The following is a 22299-nucleotide window of genomic DNA, read 5'->3' on the forward strand; positions in this document are numbered from 1 at the left end:
GACCAGCCTGGCCAATGTGGTGAAACCCTGTCTCTACCAAAAATACAAAAATAAGCTGGGCATGGTGGCGGGTGCCTGTAATCCCAGCTACTTGGGAGGCCAAGGCAGGAGAATTGCTTGAACCCAGGAGGTAGAGATGGCAGTGAACGAAGATCACGCCATTGCGTGATGGGTGACAAGATGGGTGATCACACCTGGGTGACAAGAGTGAAACTCCATCTCAAGAAAAAAAAAATCTCATCTCACACTCCATAATGGTAGTCGTTTTGTTATCTAGACCCATTCTGCTTATTGAAAGGATTTGAGGTTTACAAAATTAATTTAAAATAAGAGTGAGAGAACAGAGTCATAATTTGATGGTACTTGGAGTTTATAAACATGTTCTTATGGACATGTTCTTCACATAGCTACTACTGTGATTACCTACATAGAAGTCCAGGCATGGGCTGGGTGCAGTGGCTCGTGCCTATAATCCCAGCACTTTGGGAGGCTAAGGCAGGCAGATCACTTGAGGCCAGGAGTTTGAGACCAGCCTGTTCAACATGACAAAACCCTGTCTCTACAAAAATTACCTGGTACGATGGCACTCGCTTGTAATCCCAGCTACAAGGGAGGCTGAGGCACTTGAACCTGGGAAGCAGAGGTTGCAGTGAGCCGAGATGGCACCTCTGCACACCAGCCTGGGCAACACAGCAAGACTCTTGTCTAAAAAGATTTAAAAAAACAAAAAGTCCAGGCTTAAAACTAAAACTAGTTCTCTGAAAAAGTATCTCCAGCTGACCTAAAGTGTAGTCCATGGATGTATGTGTCTGGTGATCTAATTTAGTACAGAGCTATAACTTGGAGAATGTATAGTGTAAATATATTTCATCAATTCATAGATGAGGGCTAGATGGAAGTCTCCTTGGAGAACTGGAAATAGAGGTTTGGGGTGGTGGTAATGAAAACCCACGCATTTGACCTACGGAGCATGCTCAGATCGAGGCTCATCCTGCTTTCACAGTCAGCTGGGGGTGGGTAGGGTGGGTAGCTTTAGGATTTTTCTCATAGAGTAGTTCTGGATCTACAGGAAGATGATAACCTTTCTGGCGAGCATCGCTAGAAAGATCTGGTCACCACCATCTCACCACAGGTGTTAGTATAAAATAAGCACACTTAACTGCTGCTGCCACCGTACCTATCTAGAGAAGGAGACAGCTCCAGTAAGACAAAGTGAGACTGACGGTATGCCCCACAGTACTTTGTCCTTCTTGTTTGTAATTATAGAATATTATAATGATTGCATTCAGTCTTCCCATTTAAATAGAAAGCCATCTGAGCATTTTCTTGACCTTTTTATAGAATTGGTACAGTGGCTTGAGTTCTACTAATCGTGTAATGAGTAATGAGTGCTTTTAGAATGAATACAAATGTAATTTTTAGGAAATTCAGGAAAAAATCTTATCAAGAAAATCCAAGGGAAAACAGAACAGTAATAGAAGTACAGATATAGCAACATGGCAAGATAAGTCCACAGAATTTACTTACAGTGTACATACTAGTGATAAAAAAATTAAACAGCCTAGCATTTTTTTAAAAATAATAATTTTAGGCCGGGTGGTGTTGCTTACGCCAGTAATCCCAGCACTTTGGGAGGCCAGGGCGGGCGAATCACGAGGTCAGGAGTTCGAGATCAGCCTGTCCAACATGGTGAAACCCCATCTCTACTATGAAAAATACAAAAAATTAGCTGGGCGTAGTGACGGGCAGCTGTAATCCCAGCCACTCGGGAGGCTGAGGCAGGAGAATTGCTTGAACCTGGGAGGTGGAGGTTGCAGGGAGCCAAGATGGTGCCACTGCACTCCAGCCCGGGTGACAGAGTGAGACTCCATCACAAAAAAAAAAAATAAAAAGTAATTTTTAAAAACAACAGCAATAAAGAATGTTAACTATTGAGAATTTAATGTGGCAAATTAGAAGTTCATTCAAAGAATTAAAAGACAGTTTGATGGTGGCCAGGTGTGGTGGCTTATGCCTGTGATCCCAGCACTTTGGGAAACCAAGGCGGGCGGAACACTTGAGGTCAGGAGTTCGAGACCAGCCTAGACAACATGGCGAAACCCTGTGTCTACTAAAAATACAAAAATTAGCCAGGTGTGGTGGCGCACACACGTATTCCCAGCTACTCAGGAGTCTGAGGCAGGAGAATCGCTTGAACCTGGGTGGCAGAGGTTTCAGTGGGTCAAGATTGTGCCACTGCACTCCAGCCTGGGCGACAGATTGGGACTCCATCTCAAAACAAGCAAACAAACTTTGCAGGTCAGTATAAACACTTAAAATATCATTTAAATTACAGTGTTTCATTATTTATTCTAGAAAAACAAGAAAACACATATACCATATGATTTTTTTGTGAGGGGGTAAAAAGCAAGAATTTGTGAAGCAGGGAGGCTTCTAAATCCAGCAGACTTTTAAATATATTCTAAAATGAAAGTCTTCACACCTAGATGAGATTTGGGTAAAAAATGAAAATATAGAACAGTGAAATAAACCAGAGATTTCAGAAATAGATTTCATTTCTCAGGAGCAAGTTATATGACAACTGGGAGGGTGAGAGGGAATAAGATCGTGCTTTACTAAGTGCTGATGATGACAGATAGGCTTGTATAAAGTTAATTTTAGTTACGTGTTTCATACCATGCACCTTACATTTCAGCCAAATCAAAGAGCTAAACATGAAAATATTGAGAAGAAAGTAGATTAGGATATGAGCTTGGTATGGTGGCTTATGCCTTTAATACCAGCACTTTGGGAGGCCGAGGCAGCCGGATCACTTGAGGCCAGGAGTTCAAGACCATCCTGGCCAACATGGTGAAACTCTGTCTCTACTGAAAATACAAAAATTAGCTGGGCGTGGTGGCCGGTGCCAGTAATCCTAGCTACTCGGGAGGCTGAGGCAGGAGAATCACTTGAACCGGGAGGCGGAGATTGCAGTGAGCCAAGATCCCGCCATTGCACTCCAGCCTGGGTGACAGAGCGAGACTCCGTCTCAGGAAAAAAAAAAAAAAAAAAAAAAGGAAAGAAAGAAAAAGGTGAAGAATAGAGAAACAACCAAGTAGCTCTTTGCATAAGGACTGCAGCAAAATGGCCAGCAGCCTGATTTAAGCTCTTTATCCAGCAGTTTTGGCAAATGGATTATTTCAGCATCTGTACTTTTCGGCAGTGGGACAGGGCAGGGCCACACACGTCACTTCCAGAAAGGAAAGTAGACCACCTGGCTGGGGCCAGACCAGGTGGGACTCTGTCATCCCAGGAACCTGGAACCTCCTCCCCAAGGCCTCAAAAAAAAAAAAAGAAAATTAGCTGGGTGTGGTGGTGGAGGCCTGTAATCCCAGCTACTTGGGAGGCTGAGGCAGAAGAATCACTTGAACCCAGGAGGCAGAGGTTGCAGTGAGATCACACCACTGCACTCCAGCCTGGGCAAGAGAGCGAGACTCTTATGTCGGAGGAAAAGAAAATAGAAAGTAGATGAGGATATGTATTTCAGCTGTAGAGGGGAGCTAAAATTGAACTATCAAAAAATTGTTTTGTCCAGGCGTGGTGGCTCACACCTGTAATCGCAGCACTTTGGGAGGTCAAGGCAGAAGGATCACTTGAACCCAGGAGTTAGGACCAGCCTGGGCAACACAGTGAGACCTTGTCTCTATATATTTTAAAAAATTAAATAAAAAGAGGAATGAAATCTAAAAGCTAAAAAAAAAAAAAAGGAATTTGTTTGTCTTGAATCGGAGTCTCACTCTGTCGCCCAGGCTGGAGTGCAATGGTGTGATCTCGGCTCACTGCAGCCTCCGCTTCCAGGGTTCAAGCGATTCTCCTGCCTCAGCCTCCCGAGTAGCTGGGATTACAGGTGTGCACTAGCATGCCCAGGTAATTTTTGTATTATTAGTAGAGACGGGGTTTTGCCATTTTGGCCAGGCTGGTCTTGAACTCCTGACCTCAGGTGATCCACCCGCCTCAGCCTCCCAAAGTGCTGGAATTACAGGCATGAGCCACTGCACCTGGCCAAAAGAATTGTTTTTAATGACCAGATAAAAGGCTTAATAGTATTAACTTTTTAAAAATCTGTGCGATAAAAAATAAAACAGTGGGAAGTCATGAATATAAATAAGAGCTTAATATAGTGAAATATCTGAACTTTAGTAAAGGTAGTACCTAGGCTTTTATAGATGAGGGATCAATTTTAATTCAACCAAATTGCATGTATATGGGTAACTAGTTGACAGTAACAAGGGCTGCAGTCAAAGTGATCACAAAGTGCCGTGAGTGCTTGGCCATTTTTACTGAGGGAATGAGGTGACTGCTCCTGACCCCAAGTGTCCTGCCATCCTTTTAGAGTTAAGCCAGACGGTCAGACTGCTGTGGGCTTCCACAGGATGTATCGGCCCTTGGTGTGTGATGTCATTGGCCTGTGTAGATGAGGTCTGTGACAGCCCGTCCTGGAGGTCTGTGACAGCCCGTCCTGGGGGTTTGTTCTCGGCCTTATTCATGTTCTTCTACTGTGACATCCTTGTGAGAACCGTTGGGAGAAATTTTTGATTTTGGTGTCAGAATTTCACCTGAAGAATTTGTTTGCTTTCATCTTTTGAACCCTGAATTACATAACTGTTTTCATCCTAGTGATGGTTGCTAAAAAGTTTAGTTAGAGACAGATGTACGGGCTGACTCTTGACTAATTTAGACATCTTCCAGGAAAACATTTCTGTCTTGTCATCTGTGGCTCTGCTTTAGGTCTCTCTCCATGTTTAATTTTTTTTTTTTTTTTTACTTATTATTGTTAAAAATTTTTTAAAATTTCTTTCTTTCTCTTTCTTTCCTTTCTCTCCTTTCTCTCCCCTTTCTTTCTTTCCTCTTCTCTTTTCTTTTCTTTCTTGAGATGGGGTCTCACTGTGTTGCCCAGGCTGGCCTCAAACTCCTATGCTCAATCGATCCTCTAGCCTCAACCTCCCAGAGCACTGGGATTACAGTTATTTGTTATTCTTTTTATTTTCTAGTCTCTTGTGCTGAACTGCATTTATCTTTTAAATAGACTTTAAATATTCTTTGGCAGAAAGTGAGAAACAAATACGTATATTACACCTATAAAATCAGTAAAACCAAATAAAAATTATCAAGCCCAATGTTGTAAGGGCCATAGGGAAATAAGTGCATTACACGTGGTTAATGACAGTGTGCACTGAGTTTCTGAGGAGTGTGGCTAGCAATAGATACTTAGTGCTATAACGTTGTTTATTCATATTAAGCGGTTAATGCCACTTTTGGAAATGTATGACAGAGAACCGAAAAGAAGATAGTCCTTACAAAATTATTTATACCTACAGTGCACAACAGTGAAAGAGGGGGAGCAACTCAAATGCACAGTGGTAGAGGAGAGTCGAATAAGTCAGTTAATATAATGCAGTGTTATAAAGCCACCAGAAATGATTCAGTGGATTAGATAAATAGAAATGTACATAAAATATCTAAATTATCAAAACATGCATTAAATCTATTTAAGAATATGTAGATTTAGCAAAAAGAATGAGATGGTCATGGTGAGACCGCTAGGTGGGAAGGGGTCCCCGGAAAAACTCCAGCCAGCCTGCCCACCGGGGTGGAGTTTTGGGAAGTTTGCACCATTTGTAGCAGGGAGGAGCCTGGCCCCTCTTCTTTCTGTGTGGAGCCCAGGATTCTAGCTGCTGGCAGGAAGCACTCTAGCAGGGACTCTGGCCTTGTGAGTGTCTCTGATTCCCCCTTTTCTTCCTTTTCACCTAATAAAACCCTGTCTTACTCACCATTCAAACCGCCTGCGAGCCTAAATTTTTGTGGCTGTGAGACGGACAAGGATCCCGTCTTTGGCTGAACTAAGGAAAAGTCCGGCAACAATGGATATTGGAAATAATATTAATGGATAGGTTTTACTCTCCTGCAGGATTAATATAACCTGTGAGTACTTTTAGGCTTACTACCAGTACAAGGAATGGCTTTTGGAAAGTTCTTAGAATGTAGAGCTGTGCTTCTGAACTTTGTTCAGCTACAAGCAGCCTCTTTGTCTCTCTGTTTCAGGATCTAAGCATTGAAGAACAGTCAGAGTGTGCTCAGGATTTCTACCACAATGTGGCCGAAAGGATGCAAACTCGTGGGAAAGGTAACACTGTTAGCCATTGAGAGATTGCGGGTATTGCACAGGGATGACTGCTCAGTCTCTTAGCAATTTCTTTCTTTCTCTGATGGTCTGGCTGGTTTGTAGACTTCATCCTGTAACCTCATGGACATTCTGGGAACTGGTCTTATACTTAGCAGTGCCTTTGAACTGTACCATGTGTATCTTTCCAGGAGCAATTGGATACTTTATTGAGTAACATTTAATAACTCCATTGGGGCAGGGCTGGAGCTGACGAAAACATCTTAGGGCCTGGCTCAGTAGCTCATGCCTGTAATCCCAGCACTTTGGGAGGCTAAAGCAGGCGGATCACGTTAGGCCAGGAGTTCGAGACCAGCCTGGCCAACATGGTGAAACCCCGCCTCTATTAAAAATACAAAAAGTAGCCGGGTGTTGTGGTGCACCTCTTATCCCAGCTACTCGGGAGGCCGAGGCACAAGAATTGCTTGAACCCGGAAGGCGGAGGTTGCAGTGAGCTGAGATTGTGCCACTGCACTCCAGCCTGGGCAACAGATCGAGACTCTGTCTCCAAAAAAGAGAGAGAGAGAAAGAAAAAAACTTATTGGAAGGCTTTGCTAAATGAATTTTCCATCTTGGAATCACCATTTTGGTGAGTTATTGTATTAATAGTTTAAAAAAAAAAAGAGCTTCAAGTTTTTAGGGATTCTTTATGGATTCAACGTTCACTGATACTAGACTTTAGGATATACTTAGCACATGTGTGTGTCAGAGAAATCTCCATTTGTATACCTCAGAGAGCTCTACGGTGTTATGGTAAACCTCAGAAAAATGAAAGGATAAGTTTCATCAGCATTCATCAGTCTTGGGAGTTGCAAATGCCTTTGTAATGTAGGACAGGGAGTGACCTTGCTGAAGTCTCCCCATTTGGCAGGGTGTACACTGTTAGGTCCTGTCAGACAACTTCAGTTAGAACTGAGGTTGCTGTGGAAGGCAGCCCAACAGTTGGAAGAAGATTTTTTTGTTTGTTTGTTTGTTTGTTTTTGTCGAGACAGAATATCACTCTGTCGTCCAAGCTGGAGTACAGTGGTGTGACCTCGGCTCACTGCAACTCTGCCTCCCAGGTTCAAGTGATTCTCCTGTCTCAGCCCCCGAGTGGCTGGGATTACAGGTGCGTGCCACCACACCCAGCTAATTTTTGTATTTTTAGTAGAGAGGAGATTTCACCATGTTGGCCAGGCTGGTCTTGAACTCCTGACCTCAGGTGATCCACCTGCCTCAGCCTCCCAAAGTGCTGGGAATACAGGAGTAGAGCCACCGCACCCAGCTGGTAAGTTTTTTTTTAAAGCGTATTTTTAAATATAACATTCTTATACTTTTGTTCTGAGTGTGTTTAATTTATTTCTAGTAAATTAGTTTTTTGCTGTGTAGATAGTGCTATGAAAATATACTCTTGGCCGGGCATTCTGGCTCACACCTATAAACCTAGTACTTTGGGAGGCTGAGGCAGGTAGATTGCTTGAGCCCAGGAGTTTGAGACCAGCCTGGGCAACATGGTAAAACCCCATCTCCACAGAAAAAACCTACAAAAATTATTCAGGCATGGTGGCATGTGCCTGTGATCCCAGCTACTTGGGAGGCTGAGGTAGGAGAATGGCTCGAGCCCAGGAGGTGGAGGTTTCAGTGAGCCAAGGTCATGCTGCTGCACTCCAACCTGGGCGACAGAGCCAGACTCTGTTTGCAAAAAAAAAAAAAAGAGAGAAAATATATATATATCTTGATCTTTTCTCTGTCTGGTTATTTCAGTGCCTCCAGAAAGAGTCGAGAAGATAATGGATCAGATTGAAAAGTACATCATGACTCGTCTCTATAAATATGTGTTCTGTCCAGAAACTACTGACGATGAGAAGAAAGATCTTGCCATTCAAAAGAGAATCAGGTAGTTGCTTATTTTGTTTTGCTTTGTAGTTACTACCTTCTAATGGAAGAACACACTGGGGGGAAAATAATGCACCCGTGTTTCAAACCTTAAGGGAAAGCAATAGCTCATGTTCCTGCTTCCTTAGAGTGGAAGCAGCTCTGTTGTGTAAGAAAGACGAGGAATGTGGTGACCTCACCTATCCATCTCCCTCAAGGCAGCTTTTGATAAGAGTTGTGTTTGGTGTTTGAGATTGTTTTCAATCCCTGAAATCTCCAAGGAATAGAGGGACGGTGTTCTTGGTCCATTACCATCTCCTCAAGTGGGAAACTGTGAATATCCGTATCAAGGCAGGGGATGTCGGCTGGGCCTGGTGGCTCATACCTGTAATCCCAGCACTTTGGGAGGATCACTTGAGGCCAGGAGTTCAAGAGTAGCCCGGGCAACGTGGTAAAACCCCGTCTCTACTAAAAATACAAAAATTAGCCAGGCATGGTGGCGCACGCCTGTGATCCCAGCTACTTGGGAGGCTAAGGCACGAGAATGGCTTGAATCCAGGTGGCAGAGGTTGCAGTGAGCTGAGATCATGCTACCACACTCCAGCCTGGGCAACAGAGCAAGACTCCTTCTCAAAAAAATAACAAGTCAGTAGATGTCCTCTTTCCTCATTCCTCCCAGGGGTGTGCATTTTTCAGCATTCCCCAGTCACATCTTTCACTAGCATTGGATTGATGACATTTCCCACAGCAGCCAGTCTTCCAGGCTCACTGGGGTGAGCCCCAGCACTGTGTACTCCAGTTGCGGTGGACACTGAGGAAGAGACCACCCAAGTGTGGGAACACGGCCAAGGCTGAGCTGATGAGGTGTTTTAAGGGGAGAAGGGACTCGGAGTCCCAGGTTCCAGACAAGGGGCTGGTACTTGCTAGATCTGTATTGGAAGTTTCATAGCTGAAGTGAGGAGTTGATACTGGGCAGGCTGAAGATGTGGAGCCCAAGGTCAGGAGCCAGAAGTAACCAGAGGGGCCCTGGACCAAGATGCAGAACAGAAGCAGTAACCAAGCAGGAGGGGAGGCCTGCAGCAGGGTAGTTGGAGTGCAGTTAGGGTGGGACCAGGAAACACACAGTGATTCAGGCATGGTGGTCCTGCCCGTGGCCTCCTATACAAGCTCCAGTGTGCCTCAGAAGTTGAGGGTTGAGGCCGGGTGTGGTGGCTCACACCTGTAATCCCAGCACTTTGGGAGGCCAAGGCAGGCAGATCACCTGAGGTCAGGAGTTTGAGACCAGCCTGGCCAGCAGGGTGAAACCCTGTCTCTCGTAAAAGTACAGAAATTAGCTGGGCATGGAGGTGGGCGCCTGTAGTCCTGGCTGCTTGGGAGGCTGAGGCAGGAGAATTGCTTGAACCCAGGATGCAGAGGCTGCAATGAGCCAAGATTGGCACTCCAGCCTGGGCAAGAGTGAGACTCCATCTCAAAAAAGAAAGAAGTTGAGGACTGAGTGTAAAAGGACATTAACGCAGTAGGCAGTGAGGACAGGCAGCAGCCAATTCTCAAATGGTCACTTTCAGATACTGAGTGCATTTCAGTCTTGGTAGCACTGCGTAATGTCATTTCAGTCAGCAAGATGGCCTTCCATTCTTGTGATAAATGCAGAAGTCTCATTTTAGGATCCTAGCTGCTTCATCACGTCATTAGAGCTCGTAGTACTTGCAGGGGTGATGTGTGTGGGCCTGGGATTGAGTGGTCAGTGATGCCTCAGGCTTTCCCTAAACTGAAGGAGGTGACAAGACAAATGGCCACAGTTCATCCTTGGAGCTCTTGTTTACTGTCTCTCTCTCTTTAGAGCCCTGCGCTGGGTTACGCCTCAGATGCTGTGTGTCCCTGTTAATGAAGACATCCCAGAAGTGTCTGATATGGTGGTGAAGGCGATCACAGGTCAGTGAAACCAAGAGCCTTTTTATTGGGATGTTTTCCCCTTAAAGTTAACATTTTACTGTAATATTAATCTATACATTTGTAAAATGCAGATTGTCGAAGGTACATTGGAATGTAGTAAAAGTGATTTGTCAGATTGTTAGTTTTATGAATTTGATGGCATTCAGAAGAGCAGGTTCTCTTTTACCCCTTTATTTTCAGGGATTATGGTCTTGTTTCTTGGGCATTGAACTAAACTAAGGTCAAATGCAGATAGAATAAATTTTTTTCTTTTTTTTGTACTTCTTTTTTTATTTAGTTTTTATTCAGCTGACTGTTCCCATGATAGAATAAATTTCTTAGGATTCAGGTGCATTTATATATTCAAAATAATTTTGGAGAGAGGAAGGGAACTGGTAAGGCAAGGTAATCCCCATGCTGGAGTAACGTAGTAAAATGATGCCTCTGACTGGTTGTTAGAGAAGCGCTGTGAGTTATTTTTCTGGTTTGATCAGGAAATAAATGAAGTTCCCCAAATTGATGTGGCACTGCCGTTCTAGACAGGTCCAGCCTCCTAATAAGGTTTGTTTCTCATTCATGGGAATGACCCAGCAAGAGTGCAACACAAATGTTTAAATTACAAAAAAAAATCTTAACGGAGGGATGTTCATCTTTGGCCAGTGTCTCCTTTATTAGAAAGAGGCCTTGGAAAGGCTTGTTCATGTAGACATTGTTAATGAAATTCTACTGGAAAGGAAGTGGGTTAACTGATAATAGTAGTGTTGGAGGCTGGCCATCGAGTAGGCTTCTTTTGTTACAGGAACCAGAGACTCACCCAAGCTACAGAAGAAATGGAGGTTTGCTTAAAGTATTATCAGGGTTATAAAGGAGGTGGAGTCTTTCAGGACCCTAGCCCCAAGGGTCATCTAGGGAGTGGGCTATCTTACTGCCTCTACAACGGCAAGAGGGTCTGCTCCAGGCATTCTCTGCTGATGTGATTCTTCCACTTTCTCAGGTTCTGCTTCTCTTTATCTTCCCGTGTCAACTCCTGTTTTTAAGTAAATTACTGGTTTCTGTAATTTCTTGTGCAAGTTCTGAAGGTAGAATCCAAGTGGCCCAGATCAATACTATTGTTTTTTTTTCTTGCAAGCTTTTCTGCTAGGCTATGGCATAGGTCATGACTACTCTGCCCCCCGCACCTTTTGCTCGGGGAACCCCATAAGAGGTTGAAGCTGGAGGCCTTCTAAAAGCCTGAATATGGACCTGGGACTTGTGTTTTTCCTGACTCTTACTAGAAAGTTCAAGATCAGCTGGTTTACATTTAGAGTGTGGTATGAGAGTTTTGTCCAAGCCACCGTAGCCTTTACGGCCTGTTGCTTATAGGGAAGTCCCCAGCCTTCCTGGCCTCTTTCACCCAGGTAGGGCATGGTTCACTGGGCGACAGCTGGTAGCGAGTGTTTGTGTGACCCATCAGTGGTGAAAGTAGAGGTGGGTGGCCCAAGGGATCAGGGAAGTGTAGCTGTGTTCCATGAATAGTGGGACTCGATAGGAGAGGCTGCCCGTTAAGTTACACAGTGTGGGTCACGTTCTTCTAGGGCAGGAGGCTCATGTTCTGGGCTGACAAGTAACAAATAGGAGGTCTGTTGAAGAGAACTGCATAAAATTTTGAAAGTCATCAAGTGCTCTGCCCTGAGGTCGAACACTCTTCAGGACTTCTGAAAGGAAGTGTGTGTCACCCCAGGAAGGGGACCAGAGAGTCCATCATCAGCTCCTCTTAGCTCCAAGAGTTTAGGACAAGGAGAGTGTCAGGGCCTGTGGCTGATGGTGGAAGTTTCCCTTTCTGTTTTGTTTAATTTTTAATTTTTATGTGTACATAATAGGTGTATTTATTTATGAGTTCCATGAGCTATTTTGATCCAGGCAGATAATGAGTGGTAATTACCTTAGGGGAAATGGGGTCCATCCTCTGAAGCATTTAGCTTTTGTATTACAGAGAATCCTGTTATATTCTCTTAATTACTTTTTAATGTACAATTAAATTACTTTTGACTATAGTTCCCCTGTCATGCTAGAAAATACTAGGTCTTATTCATTCTTTCTAACTTTTCTGGTACCCCTTGGCCATCACCACTATCCCCCATGCCCTGCATTACCCTTCCCAGCCTCTGGTAACCATCCTTCAATTGTTTTAAGTGTTTAGCTCCCACCAATGAGTGAGAACATGTGATGGTTATCTTTCTGTGCCTGGCTTATTTCACTTAACATAATATCCTCCTGTTTCATCCATGTGGTTGCAAATGACTGGATCCCATTCTGAATAGTACTCCACTGTGTATGTGTGCCATGTTTTCTTTATCCATTCATCTGTTGACAGACACCCTTTCCCATTTGGCTCCACCTGCATGACTTCTGTGTGGCTATGGGGGCAGTGGTTCTTAGCCAGGCACCAGTGGTCCCCCGGAGACATTGGACAACATCTGGAGACTTATTTATTTATTTATTTAGTTAGTTAGTTATTTTTGAGACAGAATCTCTCTGTCACCCAGGCTGGAGTGCAAGTGGCAATGATCATGGCTCACTGCAGCCTTGACCTCACAGGCTCAAGCGATCCTTCCGCCTCAGCCTCCTGAGTAGCTGAGACCACAGGCACGTGCCACCACACCCAGCTAATTTTTGTTCACATTCTATAGAGACAGAGTTTCATCATGTTGCCTTGGCTGCTCTTGAACTCCTAGACTCACCTCCCTAAGTTACTAGGATTACAGGTGTGAGCCACTGAGCCAGGCCTGGAGACATTTTTAAATGTCACAGCTGTGGGAGTACTACTAACACCTAGTGGGTAGAGGCCAAGGATTCTACTAAACATTCTGTGATGAACAGGATGGTTCCCTACAACAAAGAATTATTCAACCCCAAATGTCAGGAGTGTCCATGTTGAGAAGCCATGACCTGGAGGTACAGCCTTTGTTTTCACAACTCCATTAAAGATAAGCCTGGACACCTGGATCCAGCAGAGATGGAGCGTACACTCAGCTCTGTGTTTCCTATTCATGTGAAGGCAGAGCCCTGGGAGAAGACATAGAGCAATTATGCAGGGCTCTGAAGAGTAAATCATAGCAGGCAGGCTGGGGAGGGAAATTATTAGACAGCAGTGAGTTTCCTGTGTGTTGCTTTCTCCTCACATGTCTCCTAGTTGAGACTTTGAAGCAGTGCAAATCATGGAATCGCACACATGGGAAAATCCAAAGAGTTCCACGAAGAATTCCTTCAGGCCAGAGGATGCTAGGAACGGGTATCTGCAGGATGAAGCATGTGGAAGAGATCCCTGGGGGTGTTTGTCTTTCTTTATTCTCCTTTTCCTTCCCTTCTCTCCCTTTTTCCACCCCAGCCCTGCCTTATGGCAATAGCAGCCACACATCCAGATAAAACATAATTCACTTTTTACTCGCTTTCAAAATGTCAACAGTAAAGATGAACAGGATGCAAGATGAAAGAACATTGAAAAATAAAGATTAACAAGAAAGTAGTTTAAATAAGAGAGAAAAAAAATCACCAATAAAAGGTAGAAGGCTAAAGATAAATGAAGGTAGTAAAAATGGCTTTAAAAAATCTTACCCAATCTTACCCAATTCTTTTTAGAATAAGTTCCATATAAGTAGAAAAAGAAAAATAAATAGATCAATGTAACAATAATTATAACCCAGGATTAAAGGATTAAAGGAAGCAAACAATAAAACAGCAAAGATTATGTAATTCACACAGTAGCCCCATAAGTAAGGGAATAAAAGCACTCAAAAGTTAAAATAATGCCTGTGCACTGCCTAGCACATCTGTCCCCCACACGTTGTCTTTCATGGCAGATGGGCCTAGGAGGGTTCCCCAGGAAGCTGACCTCAGGGATGATCTAAAAGCTGAAAGAACCCTTTGGTATACCCCACCGCCTGGCCAGAGTCTGAAACGTTTATTCCTGCTAGTGGCAAGAATTTGGTGTAAAATTAAGCTGCCTTGGCTCTTTTCTTTTGTGATGTCCCAAGTTGCTGGCCGATGTGCAACCCCAGAGGTACGCTGCCTCTCCAGCGGTGCTGTCACCACGTGCTTCAGCACCCTTCGCTGTCCCCCAGGCTTGTTGGAAAAGGGTGGGCATTCATGAGCGCCCACTGCTTGGACTTAGTGGTAGTTGTGGGTAGTGAAATTTTTCCGCCGGGAGCGGTGGGTCACGCCTGTAATCCCAGCATTTTGGGAGGCTGAGGTGGGCGGATCACGAGGTCAGGAGTTCGAGACCAGCCTGGCCAATATGGTGAAACCCCATCTCTACTATAAATACAAAAATTAGCCGGGCGTGGTGGTGCGTGCCTGTAGTCCCTGTAGTCCCAGCTACTCAGGAGGCTGAAGCAGGAGAATCGCTTGAACCCGGGAGGCGGAGGTTGCAGTGAGCCGAGATCGTGCCACTGTACTCTAGCCGGGGCAACAGAGTGAGATGCTGTCTCAAAAAAAAAAAAAAAAAAGAAAAATTTTTCCCTGGGAGAAGTAAAATGTTATTTTGAGATTAAGTTTATTCCCTTGCTTGATCCCCTCTGCCAATCAGCAGGTGTGAATGTTGTGATTTCTGTAGCTAGTGGAGATCCACATGCTGGAGAGTTTGGCCACTGTTGAACTAAGTGTGTTGGATTCCAGTAGCTGGATTTTTTTTTTTTTTTTAACAAGATTTTGCTCTGTTGCCCAGGCTGGAGTGCTGTGGTATGATCGTAGCTCACTGCAGCCTCAACCTCTTGGGCTCAAGCCATCCTTCTGCCTCAGCCTTTCCAGTAGTTGGGGCTATAGGCACACATTACCACACTCGGCTAATTTTTGTATTCTCACATTCAATACAAAGATGCTTTGTGTAGTAGCCACATTTCTAAAAAGCAGTATGCAAATTGGGACTGTCGAAAACATTCTAAAATGTAACAGAGGCACAGAAGCAGTAAAAAGACTCTTCATCAGACAACTTCTTCCTTCTCCATGGAGCTCAGAGGCAGCTTACATTGTGATTAGAAGTGTGGGCTTGGCCAGGCACGGTGGCTCACGCCTGTAATCCCAGCATTTTGGGAGGCCAAGGTGGGCGGATCACCTGAGGTCAAGAGTTCGAGACCAGCCTGGCCAACATGGTGAAACCCCGTTTCTACTAAAAATACAAAAAGTAGCTGGGTGTGGTGGCGGGCATCTGTAATCTCAGCTACTTTAAAGGCTGAGGCAAGAGAATCGCTTGAACCCAGGAGGCGGAGGTTGCAGTGAGCAGAGATCACACCACTGCACTCTCCAGCCTGGGCAACAAAGAGTGAAACTCAGTCTGAAAAAAAAAAAAAAAAAAAAGTGTGGGCTTTACAGTCAGGTAGACATGGTTTCAAATTCCCACCCTGCTACATACTGTCTGTATGATCTTGGGCAAATCATTTAACCTCTCTGAACTTCAGCCCCCTCATCCCTAAAATGGATAATATTAATAAGAGTATCCATTGCATAATCTGAGGATTAGAGAAATGTGCTTGTAGGGTACACTGTGTATTACCTGGCTCTTGGTTCTGTTTTCCATGAGTATGAGATCATATTTACTAAGTTATTATATACTAAGTTAACTGCTGGAAAGGGGGTTAGTGAGGATTCGTTCATAACTTTAGAGATAAAACATGATTTTCCTATTGCTTCTTTTTTGTGATTCTTTTCTCATGGGAAATACTGTCTTTTCTGCTTTGTAGATATCATTGAAATGGATTCCAGGCGTGTGCCTCGAGACAAGCTGGCCTGCATCACCAAGTGCAGCAAGCACATCTTCAATGCCATCAAGATCACCAAGAACGAGCCGGCGTCAGCAGATGACTTCCTCCCCACCCTCATCTACATTGTTTTGAAGGGCAACCCCCCACGCCTTCAGTCTAATATCCAGTATATCACGCGCTTCTGCAATCCAAGCCGACTGATGACTGGAGAGGATGGCTACTATTTCACCAATCTGGTGAGTAAGTGAGTTCTTGGCGTTGCGGAGAAGGACTAGGAAGGTGGTGGTTTTGGGGATGTGATAGGTCACTCAGGCCCGTGACAGGTGAATGCTTCTGTGTGAGAAGGCAGCATGGCTGAGGAAGCTCACTTTGCATCAGGGAGCACAAGGACCAGGCCGTACAGACACTCCGCCTCCCAGCACTTGATCAGAGATTGTGTTTATCCTACGGAAACAGATGACATGTGTTGGGCATCAATCCCCACAGTCCTGGGTAGAAGAGTCCTTCACTTGGCTGGGCTTTTTCAACCATGAATAAGGCAAATTATGTATAAGTTAATAAGGCTGAATATTTGCCCCCTCATTCATTCATTCACTCATTCATTCTACTACAGGGCCTCACTCTGTCACCCAGGCTGGAGTGCAGTGGTACAATCATAGCTCACTGCAGCCTTGACCTCCTGGGCTCAAGCAATCCTCTCACCTCAGCCTGCTGTGAAGCTGGTACCACAGGCATGCACCATCACACCGGGCCAATTTTTTTTTTTTTTTTTTTGAGAGAGGGGGTCTCGCTGTGTTGCCCAGGCTGGTCTCATACTCCTGGACTCAAGCAGTCCTCCCACCTTGACCTCCCTAAGAGTTGGAACTGCAGGCATGAGCCACCACTCCTGACCTGAATTCTTCCTTTTTCTTCCTACTAAGCTCTGCTTATTTGCTTTAGAGGGAATGTACTGTGAAGCTAATGAATTTGGAGACTTGGGGCAGCTTATGGACTTGGTTTTCTGTGTTGAGAGCCTGGGAACTAAGAGGTGGGGAGGGGAAGCCAGGATGCATTGCGAGTATTTCTGATAAATTGCCAAAAAGGTCTCACAGGTACTTGAATCTCTCAGTCTCTAAAAATATGTCATGATTTATTTCTAGGTTCTAAGTATGTATTCACATTTATACCTACTTTTGTATTTGTCACTCTTTTTCCTTTTCCTGTAAGTAGGTTCCCAAAATTGTATAAGCTTCAGGTTCCTCCAAACTTGGACCTGCCCCCATCACTCATCACCCTCCAGCATTGTGTTCAGCTACATGTTACTGTAGTCACCAGCATCTTGGGAGTGTGATTTATAGGTGGAGGGACTTGGTGCTCTTGATCAGAATGTTGCTTTTACCTTTATTCACACTGTTTTCCATCCTCCCAAGCACATGGTGGTTTAATCTGTAGTACTGAAAAAAGTTTAAGTGGCCCATATAGAATGAGATTAGAAGTACTCATATATCCTTTTTTTTTTTTTTTTTTTTTTTTTTTTTTTTGAGATGGAGTCTCCGTCTGTCATCCAGGCTGGAATGCAGTGGTGTGATCTCAGCTCACTGCAACCTCCGTCTCCTGGGTTCAAGTGATTCTCATGCCTTAGCCTCCCAAGTAGCTGGGATTACAGATGTGTGTCACCATGCCCGGCTAATGTTTGTATTTTTAGTGAAGACGGGGTTTCACCTTGTTGGCCAGGCTGGTCTCGAACTCCTGACCTCAAGCAATCCACCCACCTCAATTTCCCACAGTGTTGGGATTACAGGCATGAGCCACCGCACCTGGCCTCATATTTCTTAATATAAATGAAACATACACTTGCCTACGAGGGAAGAGCGTTTTGGATTCAGTTCTTTATCCAAAGCGGGTCAGACAACCTGGAAGTCCCTGAGAAGTGTGAAGGTGGAGACATGGCAGGTATTGAGAGAAGTGGAGGAGGACCAGGACGTGTTTGAGCGTAGCCACGGTCACTGACAGTAGAGGTGGCTGGCTTGCACACACTCAGCAGCTTCTAGTGCCCTTGGCCTGCAGCCTTAAGTACATTTGTGCCTTCTCTCTTTGTCCTCTTCTTGCCTGACTCAGAGTCTGTCTCCTACACCCATTGCTCCAATGAAACTGCTCTGGCAAAAGTAAAAAGTTTCCAGCTGATGAACCCCACGGGCACTCACAGTCTTCATCTTCCTTCGCTTCTCATAGCACTCTCCAAGAGTCCTTTGTTCTGCAACTTCTGTTGTTCCTTGGCTTCCACAATTCCACTACTTCCTTGTCTCTTTGTAAAGTCTGTGTCTTCTACTTCCACCTTGAATTGTGTCATTCCATGGGACTCCATTGTCTCTGCATCTCTCTTCCTGCACCATCTTCTCTGTCACAGAGCTGTCACTCACTGTGCAGTGATGGCCTGCAGCTCTGGGTCACCTGTCTTGACCTCACACTTGTATTGCACCTCAGATATAATTTGTTCAGAGCTACTTCCCCTTCAGATGTTTGTTTCTTTTCCAGTATTCTCTATTCCTTTTAGTGGCAATGCCATGTCTCCATTCACCTAAGTGAGGAGTTAGAATCACCTCCTCTTTCCAGGTCACAGAGGGGCCACAGCAACTCCACACACACCATGAGCCAGATGGTGTTCCGTTCTACTCAGATGAATCAGATTTTTCTTTTTCTTTATTCCTTTTTTCTAGAGATGGTTTCTACCCCGACTGTTTCCCAGGCTGGTCTGAACTCCTGGTCTCAAGCAATCCTCCCACCTCGGCCTCCCAAAGTGCTAGGATTACAAGCACGAGCCAACACGCCTGGCTCAGATGTCTGTTGAATTGGGCATTTGCAGTGCCATTTCTGTACTAATAATTGCTACCGTGTATTCATTGCTCGCTGCAGGCCTCTCGGAAGCACGTGACATGTTATGTTGTTTAATTCTCACAATAAATCTAGGTGGTATTTCCCCCCATTTACAGGTACAGAAACCTCGGAGAGCTTAAGTAACTTTCCCACGGTCACTCACTGTTGTTGTTAAGTGAAAGAGGTGACAGTGAACTCAGGTTCTGTCACTTCAGAGTTGTTCCTTTTTTTTTTTTTTTTTTTTCCTGAGACAGTCTTGCTCTGTCACCCAGGCTGGAGTGCAGTGGCGTGATCTTGGCTCAGTGCAACCTCAGCCTCCCAGGTTCAAGCAATTCTCCTGCCTCAGTCTCCCAGGTAGCGGGGATTACAGGCGCCCACAACTGCACCCAGCTAATTTTTGTATTTTTAGTAGAGATGGGGTTTCACCATGTTGGCCAGGCTGGTCTCAAACTCCTGACCTCATGATCCACACATCCCAGCCTCCCAAAGTGCTGGGATTACAGGCTTGAGGCACCGGGCCCGGTCTGGAGCTGTTCTTTTAACCACTTGATGTTAAAATATTCATTTGAGGATCAGAGGTCTGTGTGCCACACCTACTTGGGGACTATATCCTGGGTGGGGATAGCAGGTCTGGGAAGACTCAGACAGAATGGCTTCATGGTGCACCTGGGGAGGCTGCACCCAGACATCGGCCCTGGAGCTCCTGGGAGTGTATAGGAAGCACGACCAGGGATAGGAGTAGGTAATTTTTGAGGCTGAAATACACAGAAGTTCATGAGTTTGTTTTGTTTACTTTAGCTTCTGTTTTAAATGGTCTGTGATCAAAAGATTTTTACAAATCGACTCGAGTATGCATAGCTTTCCTAATATGACTGTATTAACGTCCTCTTCTTGTAGTGCTGTGCTGTGGCTTTCATTGAGAAGCTAGACGCCCAGTCTTTGAATTTAAGTCAGGAGGATTTTGATCGCTACATGTCTGGCCAGACCTCTCCCAGGAAGCAAGAAGCTGAGAGTTGGTCTCCTGATGCTTGCTTAGGCGTCAAGCAAATGTATAAGAACTTGGATCTCTTGTCTCAGTTGAATGAACGACAAGAAAGGATCATGAATGAAGCCAAGAAACTGGAAAAAGACCTCATAGATTGGACAGATGGAATTGCAAGAGAAGTTCAAGACATCGTTGAGAAATACCCACTGGAAATTAAGCCTCCGAATCAACCATTAGCAGCTATTGACTCTGAAAACGTTGAAAATGATAAACTTCCTCCACCACTGCAACCTCAAGTTTATGCAGGATGATCACAATTTAGTGGAGAGTATTTATTTGAGCCTAAATTGTAGGTAGCCCTTACTACACTCAATTGATTGGGATCTAGAATGTAACTAAATTGCTTATAAATGTCAGAGCATTTTTTAAAGGTACAGTGTATGGGGATTGTTTTGTTTTTCCTAGCAGGGGAACCTTAGTTAATAATAAAATACTACTTATTTGAGTTACTGATACAGATTCATTTAAGGCTTGTGTGCAAATTTTGTCTCAATCTTTTTTCCCTCCATGATTTTCCTATGTGCTTCCTCTGGCATTCACTGTGGTTTTGGTAAATAATTGCCTTTTAAAGGATAAAACAAATGAATGCTACAAAGTGTATGTTCAAGGAAATTAAATGGTATCACTCTTCCACAGTTTGGAATAATTTTATAATTGTAAAGATAGAAATTATATTGATAAGTAAATATGTAAAATTGTAAATATGTAAAAAAAAGAATGGTGTCTGCTGTGCATGGCATTTTATATGTTAATTTTTTAGTTTAAAATGAAGTATATTGAATGTTTGCCTTTAGCACCATTTTATTTGGTTTATCCCACTAAAATGACTCGAGAAGTGTTTAGACAAACTCCCCTTAAGATGTGCACTCCATCTTTAAGAACGTGTTAGCCTTAACTTTGAGGTTCTATATAGTCAGAGACTATGACACCACTAAGGTTCAGAATAAAGTTTAGGCCACATAAAATTGCTGTTTAATGTAGTCGATGGAAGACTTTAAACCATGCTTCTAGCTTATTTTTCCCTCATTCATTCAGCAAATCTCTATTGAGTTCTTCAGTGAGAAGGAGCAGGCACTGGGCCTGGAATGGAAGGCGGGAATGAATGGGTCTCTGATGGTGAGAGGTGACGGGGTCCCTCAGCTGTGAGATGCAAGGGGCGCCTTGCAGCCTCCATAATATACATTTGACTTTGCAAACGTCTAGACATGTTTTCTGAACCTTTTTCAGGACATTTCAAGCTCGGGACTATTCATATTAGTGGCCTGAGAGGTGTTTGTTGTGGGGCCACCCTGTGCATGGTAGAATGTTCAGCAGCATTCCTGCCATCCATATCCATTAGGTGCCAGTAGCACCCCCCCCAGAGCTGTGAAAAATTCTCTCCAGACATAGTCAGATGTCTCCTGGGGCCATATCACCCCTCCGTTAAGAACCACTGATCTCTTTTACAAACCAGGAGTTATCCTCCTGGTGGTTAATATGGTGTAACCAAAGAATCTTGCACTCAATGCACAGTGTGATGTTAACTAAACAAGTAAAATATTTAGGAGGCTCGACAGCTACCTGCATTGTAGAACCTTTTCTTATCTCAGTGGAACCTTCTATAACCTAAATATACCATTGATGATTTTTCTTCCATTCAGTGACATCCACAGATTATGCAGCTATACTTGTGAAATTGTGCATGAGGCCCCAGGGCACCGTTCTAGAACAACGTCACTTCACACAGGCAGCTGAGAAAGGTTCTCTTGCTTTTCCAGTATCTTCCTAAGGATGGAGGCCAAAATTGCAGAGCAGTAACTTTGGAATAAAACCAGGGTGGGTATAAAACTTCTTAAATTTACATATAAGATCTATCAAGCTTGACACATCTGTGTCATCATGCACTGAAGACAGGAAGCAGTTCACTGAGTCAGCTGGTTCCCAAGCTCGCACAGAAGGTGATAAGTTACTATCAAATGCCAGTGAGAATCTTCTTATAGAATAACCTGGGCCCAAGTGATTTTAGTACAAAACTTGCCCTTCTTTGGTTTAATTTTCTATGTGCTTTTAGGTGTGAATCCAGATATGCGGTCTTAATTCCTTTGGAAATACACAGTTCGTTTAGTTACTGTACACTCTGTTTGTTCAATAAACTGCATATCAACTTCCCACAAAAGCTGACTTTTTTGGGTCTCTTACATATAAAGTAGGTCATTGAATTGATTTTTTTGGAGGTATCTCATATTGGTCGAATTCTTCTGGTATGGACTCTTGCCTTATATAGAGGCTTCTATTTCTCTTAAGTCAGCATCAATACAACGGCCGGAGTTTCTGTTTTTGCAATAAGAAGATGTTGGTATTTTATGTAGGGTAAATGTGACTGGAATACACCTTTGGAACAGAATTCTTTATCAATAAAGTTTCACAATCCGTCCCTCTTCCAAAAATTGATTTGGTTCTTTCTTAGGAAAATATACATTATTCTTAATATTCTCATGCTACAGAGGTTTTCTGGTTAAGCTATACCTAAAAATGAAACATTAGAGACATTTGTCAGTTAAAATTAAGAAGACAAGAATATTTGCTGTCACCACAATCAATCAACCTTGTTCTTGCAGTTCTACCAAGGTACTCAGTCTTCAAACAGACATAAAAGTAGAGAAAAAAAGGAGTTAATGTAATCAGTATAGAGCTATTATTGT

The 22299-nt window shown here is 43.9% G+C and overlaps 1 protein-coding gene across 24 annotated transcripts in view; it reads left to right on the forward strand.

The window, feature by feature from the left end:
• The window catches only part of LOC101123872 (rab5 GDP/GTP exchange factor), a 155115-nt gene extending 133071 nt beyond the window's left edge, over positions 1–22044 (forward strand). For 20 of the 24 annotated variants that reach the window (XM_063708122.1, XM_063708124.1, XM_055346972.2 and 17 more), the window contains 5 exons: positions 6082–6163; positions 7943–8075; positions 9894–9985; positions 15700–15956; positions 19471–22044. In XM_063708122.1, coding sequence (XP_063564192.1) covers positions 6082–6163; positions 7943–8075; positions 9894–9985; positions 15700–15956; positions 19471–19869 — 963 coding nt within the window. In that variant the 3' untranslated portion in view covers positions 19870–22044. Of the gene's footprint in view, positions 1–6081; positions 6164–7942; positions 8076–9893; positions 9986–15699; positions 15957–18416 lie in introns of all 24 variants that reach the window. The other 4 variants (XM_063708126.1, XM_055346975.2, XM_055346973.2 and 1 more) reach the window with 1 other exon arrangement.
• Positions 22045–22299: the final 255 nt, after the last annotated feature.

Source organism: Gorilla gorilla, chromosome 6 (genome assembly GCF_029281585.2).
Source record: "Gorilla gorilla gorilla isolate KB3781 chromosome 6, NHGRI_mGorGor1-v2.1_pri, whole genome shotgun sequence".
Taxonomy (NCBI): domain Eukaryota; kingdom Metazoa; phylum Chordata; class Mammalia; order Primates; family Hominidae; genus Gorilla; species Gorilla gorilla.